The 12,326-nt window shown below is 38.4% G+C and overlaps 1 protein-coding gene across 3 annotated transcripts in view; it reads left to right on the top strand.

The window, feature by feature from the left end:
• The window catches only part of tanc1a (tetratricopeptide repeat, ankyrin repeat and coiled-coil containing 1a), a 124,720-nt gene that overhangs the window by 43,003 nt on the left and 69,391 nt on the right, over positions 1-12,326 (top strand). For all 3 annotated transcript variants that reach the window (XM_069935444.1, XM_069935443.1, XM_069935445.1), the window contains one exon: positions 8,530-8,684. In XM_069935444.1, coding sequence (XP_069791545.1) covers positions 8,530-8,684 — 155 coding nt within the window. The remainder of the gene's footprint in view (positions 1-8,529; positions 8,685-12,326) is intronic.

Raw genomic sequence — 12,326 nt, 5'->3', positions numbered from 1 at the left:
CAAAGCTAAATGTCCGCTTCTGAAGCTCATGTGGCCTGCAAATAACCAGGCAGCTAAAGTCAAAATAATTGCAGAGCGAGAGAGGCAACCTAGCTCCTTAAATTTCAGCTCCTGAGATATATATCTGAGGAATAATCAGCGGAAACACAGCAATCTTTGTACCACTAAAAATAAACGGACGCTCCCTCAAGATGGAGTTAGACACAGGGGCAGAGGTGACCCTAATGCCGTTACAAGTAAAGGAATGCTTGCTACCACGGTAGAAACAACTGAAATAACTCTAAGATCTGTTACAGGAGACCGAATTAAAAGTGTTTGGAAAATGTACGGTCCAAGTACAATATTAACAACAACAACCAAAAACTCTCGCTACATCATAGATATCCAGGGTCCAGCACTTGTCAAAAGAAACTTGTCAGAAGAAGCACATTCCCCGAGACTGGCTGGAAATCCGTTCAATATTAACCACGTGGACACCTCCCAGCCAGAACGTGACCAAATCCTCAACAACCACGCAGTGGTTTTCCAACAAGAATTGGGGAAAATCAAAGGTGTTCAAGCCAAACTGCAATTAAAAGAACCAGAATTCTTCAAAGCCATTGCAGTCCCACTTGCATTGAAAGGAAAAATTGAGGCTGAATTAAACAAACTAAAATATTGAAGGCATATTAGAACCAATACAATACAGCAATTGGGCAGCGCCCATTGAACCTATACGAAAAGCAAAGTCACCATCAATCCATCACTGTGCCCAAGGCAGAAGAATTGTTCCAAGCACTAAAATTCACAAAACTAGATTTGTCACAAGCATATTAACAGATTGAATTAGACAAAAAAAATCAAGGGAATATGTGACAATCAATACTCATCTGGGACTAGTCACCTGTACACGCACCTTACGGAGTTTCAGCAACACCTGTGATTTTTTTCAAGCAACAATGGACATATTACTACATGCACACTCATTTGGTGTTTCCTAGATGATACCATCACTTACAAAACTTTGAAAAGGTTTTAACCAGACTTCAACAGGGTAATATACAATTCCGAAAGGACAAATGTCTTTATGCGCCCCTCAGTAACATTATCTTGGGTTTACAATGGACAATGAGGGGGTGAGAATGAATACAGCAGGAACAAAAGCTGTTCACAAGGTCACAAGGCCCCATACCCAACCAACAAATCGGAATTACAGTCCTTCCTAGGACTTGTTATTCACTACCGAAAACATATCCCTAATATGTCTACACTATGCAGCCCACTGAACCAATTACTCAAGAAAGATCAAAATGTTTGGTGTTGAAACACAGAAACGAAAAACACAGTCGATCAACTAAAGGAAATTCTAATGTCAACAAATAAGGTGCTGATCCACTATGACCCGAGTAAAGAAGTTACACTGGGAATCCTATACTTCACCCTTAATGGGTGCCCAAATCTGGTCATCCCAGAAGATCTAAAGCCTTACCACACATTCTGCCATAAACTATCAGTCGAAGAAAAATGTTTACCTGTACAATTATTCCAGCCAAATGTTAAACTACTATGTTATCAGAACTGCACCACAACCATCTGGGAATGGTACGAATGAAGGAACGGGCCCGGATGCATGTCTGGTGGCCCTCCATAGACAGAGACATTGAAACAACAGTAAAAAAAAATGCCAAATATGTCAGTCAATGCAGCCAAAAATGCTGCAAGCTGAAGCTAACCCATGGAAATGACCATCCAAACCCTGGCATCAGATTCATGTAGATTTCGCTAGATCAGTCATGGGTGAGAGTTTCCTAATAGCAGTGGACGCACACTCCAAATGGCCACTAGTTTCACAGCTGAAAAATACCAAAGCAGAACCCATGATTGACTGTCTACAAGCTATCTTTGCCACTCATGGATTGCCTCATGAATTAGATACGGTCAATGGGCGTCAATTTACATCAGAACATTTTTTTAAAAAATTTATGCGTGACAACAATATCAGACATATTTTGTCCGCACCCTATCACCCAAGTACTAATGAGATAGAATGTTTTGTATAAACATTCAAAAAAGCAAGGAAAACCATGAAATTTTTAAATGATTTGATGGAGGGAAGTCTGGAGCCTGTGATGTTGCAGGCCATGTTAATAACCCTCTGGAGTTTACTCTTGTCCTGAGAGTTGCACCTTCATACCAGGCAGTAATGCAACTAGCCATAATGCTCTTCACAGTATACCTATAGAAGTTACAAGAGTCTTCGGTGGCGTACTGAATCTTCTCAGACATCTCACAAAGTATAGCTACTGGCGAGCCTTCTTTGTGATTGCATCAACATGGAGGCTCCAGGACAAATCCAAAGCGATATTGATTCCCAGGAATTTGAAGTTCTGACCCTCTCCAGTACTAAGCCCTCGATAAGGGCTGGGTTGTGTTCCCCTGACTTCTTCCTGAAGTCCACAATCATCATCTTGATTTTGCTGACTTTGAGTGCAAAGTTGTTGTCGTTTCACCATTCAATGAGCTGATCTATCTCCCTCCTGTACGCTTCGTCATTGCCGTTTGTGATTCTACCGACAACTTTGGTATCATCGGCAAACTTGTAGATGGCATTGGAATTGTGCCTGGCCACACAGTCATGGGTGTATAATGAGTAGAGTAGTAGGCTAAGCATACATTCTTGAGTGTGCCTGTGTTGATAATAAGTGAGGAGGAGACATTGTTTTCAATTCTTTCTGTCTGAGGTCTTCCAATGAGAAACTCAAGGATCCAGTTGCAGAGTGGAGTACAGAGGCAAATTTTGTAGCTTCTTGACCAGCACTGAGGGAATAATGGTATTGAAGGCCCAGCTGTAGACAATGAATTGCTGTTTTTGAAGTGATCCACAGCTGAGTGGAAAACCAGTGCATTGCATCTGCTGTGAAGCGATTCTGATGGTAGGCAAATTTCAGTGGGTCCAGATCTTTGCTAAGGTACGTGTTAATTCTGGCCATGACCAGCCTCTGTTAGGTCTGCTTTGTTCATGAATGAGTGAGACAAACACCAGACTGAGTCGAAATCAGGGTTCTTTGTTCTTTATTACCGGATTGTAACACTTGCGACTAAACATGTTAGTCGGAGAATGCATTCTGCCGTTATCAGCAAAATGGTGATTTTTTATACCCTTGGATATGTGCTTAGAACATCATCATATCATTACTTGTCCAATGACTAAAACTGTTGCTATCCTTTCCCTGCTAGCTTCCTGCCTCTCAATCCATCAATGTCTCTCTTATCTTGTAAGTACAAGGATGCATTTACATCTTGTTACAGCCCTGTACATTCCCATCTCATGATGTTTTACCTTACACCTCTCAAAGCATTTCATCACAGTAGAAGTTAGTGCTACTGGGCAGTAGTTGTTGAGGCAGCTCACACTACTCTTCTTGCGTACTGAGATGATTGATGCCCTTTTGAAGCAGGTGGGAACCTGTGACTGCAGCAGTAAGGTTGAAAATGTCAATGAACACGCCAGCTAGTTAGATTTTCAGTACCCTACCACGTATGCCGTCAGGGCTGAGGCCTTAGGGTTCACTCTCTTGAATGATGTTCTAACATTGCCCTCAGAGACTGATATCACAGGGTCCTCAGCCTTTTCAGGGATTTCTAGTAGGCACTGTTTGGTTCTCAAAGCAGGCATAGAAGGTGTTCAGCTCCTCAGGTAATGAAGCATCTCAGCCATCTATAGTGTTAGCCCTCACTTTGTAGGCTGCAATGGCCAACACTCCAAATAAGAGAGAAAGATTTCTATAATGAGAAAAACAGAAATTTTAAAAAATAAAATTGGATGTTTAAAAATAAATCTCAAAATAATTTGGAATCTAAAGGTTTGAGACACTATCATCATGTATTTTAAAAAGTAAAAGTATACACAAGGAACCATGATCGACAGAACTAAGATGCAGGAAATATTGATATGAGGTAATAGACCAGTCATGATCTTATTGGATTAGAGCAGGCCTAAGGGGATTGATTGACAAGCAACTTCTGTTTCAAATGTTTTTGTACTGATCTAGTGGAATTAGTTTGGGTAGCTCATTTTCAACTAGTAGGACACTGAGTCAAATGGGGTTTTTCTATATAATTTGTTTTCTGAGATTCTGTGACTATGCCATGTGCCAATAATTTTTTCAATAATTTTATTAATATTGAAATTTCACATGCAAAACTACAGAGCATATATGGATATATGTTAATAGTCAAAAAGATATGTTACACTTAAATCATACCGTTTCATCCAAGGTACCCCCACATTTTAATCAAACAAATGATATTGTATTGATTTTTTTATTATAAAAAAGGAAAATCTAAACCCACAGCCAAGAAAGAAGCTGTTTGGCCACAAAAAGGAAGACAGAATTCTTATCAGAGTGATAAATTATCTCATTAGTTCTACCTTTATAAAAAATCAAAGATTATAAAAGTAATTCAAAAAGGGTCCCCACAGTGTTTGAAAATTTGAATTCAAATTGGAAATTGAACATCTAATCTTCTCTAAATTTAAATATGTTAAGACATCATGTAGCCATTGAGCATGATTAGGCAGGGTAACGTCCCTCCATCTGAACAACATCGTCTACCTAGCCATGAAACTGCATGAAAAAAAGTTCCAACAGAGTTACCACATCTAAAACACAAATCTGATTCATGAAAACCATACCTTTTTAGTTTTTCATGTGTTATGTATAATTGATGTAAAAAAAATTATAATTAATCATTGCATAGCGTGCATTTATCAGTCGAGTTACTCTATCCTAACAAATATCATCCTCGGAAAAAATAAAACCGATATCCACTTCCCATTTACCTTTGGATTTATCCCAACCCTTTTTATCCATACCATCCTGTAATATTTGATACATAAATGATATATAACCCTTCTCTGGTACCTTCATAAGAAAAGTCTCAAATTTAGTCATTTCAGGTAAAATCATATCTCTACCAAACACATGTTTTACCAAAGATCGAATTTGATAATAAAGAAACAAAGAGTTCTTATTAATACCATAACTGTCCCTCATCTGGTCAAAAGATAAAAATTTACCTTCTTTAAAACAATCTCCCAAATTTTCCACACCTTTAAATCTCCAATGATTATGTATTAAATCTCCACTTTGATTATGTATTGAGAAAGAAATAAGTTGATTATTATACATCGGAGTCAAGGCCGATAATTCACCCCTAGAACCTATCATTTTCTTTTTCTTTGTCCATAACTTCATTAAATGTTTTAATATAGGCACATTATGTTGCTGTAACAAATTTACATTCCATCTAAACAAAAATTGATGTATTTCAAATTCAGAGATATTTGCCATCTCAATTTTGGCCCAACTAGGGGTCCGTTCCAAATCCATCAATCAACTAATAAATTTAAATTGGGCTGCTTCATAATAATTTTGAAAATGTGGTAAACGTAGTCCCCCTAATTCATATTTCCAAGTTAATTTAAATTCTTATCAGTCCTCTTAGAAAATGTATGTAATTGAGATTGTAAAAAAAAACCTAATGTAGATAACAAAAAACAGAATATTTAGTAGATCGTATTTAACTGAAAGTTGTTCAAAGAAAACTAGACTCCCCATGACAAATAAATCTTTAAAACAGTTAATGATCATTCTATTCTTCTTTGGCTTGGCTTCGCAGACGAAGATTTATGGAGGGGTAAATGTCCACGTCAGCTGCAGGCTCGTTTGTGGCTGACAAGTCCGATACGGGACAGGCAGACACGGTTGCAGCGGTTGCAAGGGAAAATTGGTTAGTTGGGGTTGGGTGTTGGGTTTTTCCTCCTTTGTCTTTTGTCAGTGAGGTGGGCTCTGCGGTCTTCTTCAAAGGAGGTTGCTGCCCGCCGAACTGTGAGGCGCCAAGATGCAGGGTTTGAGGTGATATCAGCTCACTGGCGGTGGTCAATGTGGCAGGCACCAAGAACTTTCTTTAGGCAGTCCTTGTACCTCTTCTTTGGTGCACCTCTGTCACGGTGGCCAGTGGAGAGCTCACCATATAACACGATCTTGGGAAGGTGATGGTCCTCCATTCTGAGGACATGACCTACCCAGCGCAGTTTGATCTTCAGCAGCGTGGATTCGATCATTCTATACCATTCTTTAAAAGTTACATCAATCATGGAAGGTTTAAAGAAATAATCAGTTAAACCAAAATGTTTTCTAAATTGTATCCATATCCCTAAAGTATGTTTAACCACCAGATTATTAGTTAATTTATTTAAAGGTTTTTTTTTCCAACAATTTTTTTTTGCCTTGCCCACATGATCTGATGTATATTTGAGAAAGATGCTGGTATCATGAAGACCAGATAAGCAGAGCGGGATTCTATTGGCCAGTTTTATGGGTCAGAAACAGGTAAGTACAGGGCAGTAAAGATAGCAGGAAGAACAGATAGGGATCCTTCTCAGCAAAACCCAGGTTGCGAGATGATTAATATAATAATTTCTGACAAATTTTTGTTTTTCAACATGTCTGGATCATTTAGTTTAAAATATGAAATGTGCTCATATTAATTGGTGATTGTTCAGAACTTGGGGACATATGCTAGTGACATTTTGATGCCTGGATCTTTTGCTTTGTGACCAAAACCAAGGATCTGATTATGGACTATGGATTATGAGGGGAAATCCAGAGGTGTATGATCAGGGGAGGAGAGGGTAAGGACATTTAGATTCCTGGGAGTCAATATTTTGGCCGACCTATTACTTGGAAATCAGATATGGATTTAGGGATGGAGAGGTGGCATGCTGAATTGTGTTCTGGTATTCCACTTGAGAAAATAACATAATTTATGTAATAAATTGCATTTTTTTCTTGAAAATATGGACCCCATATTTACATTATATTGGTTTGAAGGTGTAAGGGACTCTTGAAGGGCCGTTCCATTGGTAACTTAACTCCATTATTGTTTGTATTGAGAATAATAATTCTTTTTGGCACTCTCCTAGTTGCTTTTTTTCTTTTTTCTTTTCTTTCTATATTTAGCCTAAGGTTGGTGGGTGGGAGGGATGGGCTTTTTTTAAAATATACCACATATATACTTTATTTTTTTTTAATATATCTTTATTGAATATGTAAGCATGGATGTGGTTTTAAAATTCTTAAATAAAATATTTTTAAAAAAAATGTTTTGGAGGACCTTTCCTGCACGCAAAACAAGAATGTAATTATGAAGAAAGCACATCAGCATTTCTTCTTTCTCAAGAATTTGAGGCAGGTTGGTATGATGTTGAAAACTTTGGAAAACTGTGTGGTGGAAAATGTGCTGACCATCTGCTTCATGGGTCTGGTAATGGGGCACCAATACCCACTGAGCAGAAACCCCTGCAAAATGTAGTGGACACAGCCCAGTACATCATAAGCAAACTATCCCACCATTGAGAAAATCTACATTGAACTCTTCCATCAGAGAGCAGCAGCAATCAGGGATTCACACCATCCAGGACAAGCTCTGTTCTCATTGGTGCCATCAGGAAAGAGGTATTGGTGCAATCAGACTTGTACAATCAAGTTCAGGAATAGTTGCTACTGCTCCACCATCAGACTCTTAAACAACACTCTATTGGAGACTCATTTAAGGACTCTTACTTTGCAAATTATTTATTATTGAACATTTTGTGATTGCATAGTCAGTTTGTTTGCACTTACTTCTTTGTTTACATTTCTCCTTTTTGTACACTAATTTATTTTTGAAAACAATTTTTTGCTCTACTAATAAGTCACTATCTCAGAGGATTTTTCTTGCACCCAACACACTAATGGCATCATGAAGAAAGCATGTCAACATCTCTACTTCCTCTGGAGTATAGGAGATTTGGTATGACATCGGAAACACTGGCAAATTTCTATAGATGTGTGGTGGAAAGTGTGCTGACTGGATGCATTATCATCTGGTACGCAGAGACCAATACCCCTGAGCGTAAAGCTTGCAAAAGGTAGTGAACGTAGCCTAGGACATCACAGGCAAAACCCTCCCCACCATCGAGAACATTTATGGGGAATGCTGCCATCAGAGAGCAGCAGCAATCATGAAGGATCCATACCACCCAGCTCAAGTTCTGTTCTCACTGCTACCATCAGACTCCTCAACAGTAAACTCAATTATGGACTAACTTAAGGACTCTTGTACACTTTAATTGGTTTTCCCCCCCACCTCTGTATTGCATAGTCAGTTGTTTATATGTGTACATTTTTGCATTACCAATAAGTGGTAATTCTGCCTCGCCTGCAGGAAAAAGAATCTCAGGATTGTATGTGATGTAATGTCTACTCTGATAATAAATTTGAAATCTGAAAGTAGAAATTCTACCTAGCCTACAGGAAGAAGAATCTCAGGATTGTATATAATGGCATGTGTGCACTCTGACAATAAATCTAAATTTTGAACTTTGAAAGACATGATAACGCTTTAATGACTTTTATTTGAGGAATCAATGAGGCACGTAGTGGATATTGATTAAATATTGAACTTTTTAAAAAAAAAATTACAATTCAATGACTTTGTTAACAGGTGCAGACCCACATCAGGAACTTTTGTTGAATCAGCCACTCCAAAAAATCTCTTCTCCCTTTTATTGTACTGACACATTGAGCAGTGAGAGTTATTCTGGAAAACTTGAACTACAAATACAAAGGGAAGAAGCATTGAAGAGACTTGCAGCACAGGTAAACTGCAACTTTGTTGCTAATGTTGATGTTGTTGCTTGCTGTTCTTTTCTGAAAGAAGGCATGTACTTATGACGATTATGAGTTTCCAGAACTATTGAAATAGTTTGAGAGTGGTATTGTACAATTTTATCTATTTTTGTTCTGAGCAAGGAGAAAAAGAACCTAGGATACAGTAAGTTTCTGTAATTTTTCTGGCTGTTGGCATACTTTGATTGGATGTGAAATATTCCTTTTATTGAATTGTATTTTCTCTACCAGCATTCAGGGAAATACAATTCTTTTTTTTTTCCGATTTCAACATTTTTTTTTTTTTTTTTTAAAGGGAAATACAATTCTTGACTCCATCCCATTTACAATGAAAATTGAAAAATATGAATATGGATTTCCAGGTTTGGGAGATGCTGTCTGTGCATCTTAAGTGAATACCTGCAGAGCATTTTGTTCATGGGACATGCTGCTGTCAAGTGAATGTTTAAGATGGTAGATGAGCAACATGTAAGTGGGTAGCTTTGTCTTGGATGTTGTTTAGCCTCTTGAGATATGTTGCAGCTGCAAATGGAGAAGTTTCCATCATGCTGCTGGGTTAAGCCTTTTAGATGTGATGGACATAGTTTGGATGATCAGGCCCCTAATTTACAGAACCTGGCTTTTGATTTGCACTTGTTTTCAGAATGGTGAGCTTTAGATCTATGTAGTCAGAATCCCCTCCAGTACCTGAGGGACAGGATTTGGATAGGCAAGGACTGTTTCCATGCTGAAGAGCTCTGTCACTCTTAGCTGTAATTCACATTGATCATGAATTGGGTATCCTGAATTTTTCCACAATTAATTTTTAATTGTATGCAAGACTATGAATAAAATAGCATAATAAAAACCAAGGTGTTTTTTCCTCAGAATAATAGTCTATGGCACAATAATAAGCATTTCAAATAATTAGTACTGTAGATACTCATGTAATAGTCGATAACATGTAAAAGTCGACCCCCTATTTTTGGCCCAAAAATCTGGTATTATTTATATATTGTGTGTAAAAGTGGACCCCGCCCCCTACTTTTAGGCCAGGCTGCCATCCCACCCTAGCTCCTGACACTTCAATAGCAGACTCTTGCCTAAGCCCAGGCCGCCCGCCCATGGGAGCTCCCAACGCAATGAACGCGGACTTGCCACCCGGTCTCGGCCAGCTGCCCACCCATCTGAACTCCCGACGCCTTGAATGACACAGGTACTTACTGCAGTCAAAAGTAGTATGCATGTAATAGTCAACCCTCTAAATTTTACCCTAAAAATTGGTCCACAAAGTTCAACTATTACACAAATATATGTGGGTTAGGGTCATTAGAAACCAGTCACCAGGTACTTTCAGATAAATACAATGATCAGAATCTATTTTTAAACCAGCAGTGTAAACAGAAACCTGCATGCAGTTGGCCAGTTCTCATTTTGTAACTTCACTCTACTTGGTTATATTCTTTTAATCTATTTTGTATAGAGCCATTGTATAGGGAACCCCATTTTTATTCATTTTCATAAATCCGTATATTTGGATGGTTAAAGCCCAAGATCTTATCTGACTGCATATTTTAAAAAAAAATCTGTGCTGCTCTTCACACCATAGACTTTGATTTTAAGATGTCTTTCTCTGCACCTCTGGATCTTCCAACTTCTCTTAGACTTGGCTTCTTCTTGCCCATCCCTGCTTTTGATAAGCCACATTGCCCTTAAATTATTTTTTGTTTGGCAATCTTATCGAGCCCATTCCAAGCCCTCTTAAATTCTTGTGTTTTTTTTGTAAATTTCTCATATAATTTCCAATGCTTTATTGATGTATCCAAAAGTAATGAATCTTAATGGCTATAGCTTCAGCTAAAAATTTAAGCTCAATACTCAATTGTTCCAGGAAACTTGCATCCTTTTCTAGTGCTATCAACTCACGCTGGCGTAGACTAGGATATAATCAATCCAACTACCTCCCCCATAAACCTGCTGTCGGTTCATTGATCTGAAAAAATTGTATCTTTTTCTCGCCACTGACTAGCATGCTGAGTATCTGGCATTTTCTGTTCATATTATGTAATTGAAGTTCTACCTTGCTTAGCCCATCTGCAACCTATACACAAGGAATAAATTAAATTTATTTACAACATGGTAGAAGCCGATTCTGGCTATCGAAACACATGCTGCCTTATTAACCTTCCAACCCCGTAATGTTTTGTAAGGTGGGAGGAAACTGGATCACCCAGGGAAAATCCATGCAGGTCACAGACTAAGTATAAACTACTTATGGATTTGAACCCAGATCGCTGACAGTATAATAGTGTTATGCTAACTGCTACCCGCCTCCCCAGAGGCTGTTCATGTTGGGAACCAAAGGCAACTATATTCCTCAATGGCTGACTACATTCTAATAACCACACCCCTATTAAATAAAAACCTGAAACTGGTCCATGCTTGTTGTAACTTTTCTGTAATATATGACCCTGAGATCAGGATGACCAGCTCTATTCACTTCAGTGGTATTACTCTTCTACTCATGCCTCTGCAATTTCTGAAACCGTTGGCCCATGCTTACCTTGTTAGTCAGGGTCCGTAGACTGCGAGTGGCCATCTTGACTCCTGTGCGCATCTGCGAGCCTTCGGTTGGCACATGCACGATGGGTTCGCGCATTGGAGTTTGGTTCTTGAATGCATGAGAGTTAATCCCTAACGATATTGAATTCATGCCCCTAACTCGCGCTTGCACCAATTGAACTCCAATAAGCAAACCCACCACTCATACGTCAATCGAACTCCAATACATGAACCCACTGTGCATGCACCAACCGAAGGCTCATGCATGCGCACAGGAACCAAGATGGCTGCACCCAGCCTATGGACCCCTGGACACAGACTAATAAGGTAAATACACACATTTTGGCTCTTACATGCCTTGCATCTCTGTTATAGTTGGTAAAATACAACAATCTGTGTAAATTTTTTAAAAATTCTTTATATTTTCAAAAAAAATTCAGTCATATGTGCATAAGTCGCAAAGCTCAGAAGTCGGAGAATATCTGTAATTGTTGTTTAAAATCCCCAGCTAATGACTTGGTTACCAGCCCTATGTTTGCCTGTGTGCTCATCCTTGGAATTGAATTCTTACCTGTGTTGAAGATTTATCCTTTCATGTGACATGGGAAGGATGTCACTTAACATGTGTTTGGTTCTATCCCCCTCAAACCACCCCCCCCCCCCATTTCACATCTTTCTTGCAAGCACAGTGAATTGATTAGCAAATAATGATGTATTAATTCTCCAGTGGGTTTTCTCTAATAACAAAATGATGTTATAAACAATGGTCCATTCTTGTGCCAACACCCTGAACTCAGTGAAAGTAGGAATGAATTACTATTGTAAGGAAAATTATGTACTGGTAGTTAAAGTGGTTCAGAATATTGTGCATCCTTGAGAGTTAGCTGCAAGCAATGTTTATATTTTCTAAAAGGAGAGTAATTTTGTTACGGTAATATAATTGATTTTTCTCTATTTTACATTTAATTTTTTAAGATTTGTATGCACATGGGTGAAGAGGCAAAATAATAATAAAAGCTATGTTGAAGGGATTACTTGACCAGTTTGATTCATTTAGTAGTAGTAGCTGAT

This window comes from Narcine bancroftii, chromosome 4 (assembly GCF_036971445.1).
Source record: "Narcine bancroftii isolate sNarBan1 chromosome 4, sNarBan1.hap1, whole genome shotgun sequence".
NCBI classification, from domain to species: Eukaryota; Metazoa; Chordata; class Chondrichthyes; order Torpediniformes; family Narcinidae; genus Narcine; species Narcine bancroftii.
The sequence above is the reverse complement of the archived record's forward strand: the minus strand, read 5'-3'. Positions and strand labels throughout refer to the sequence as shown.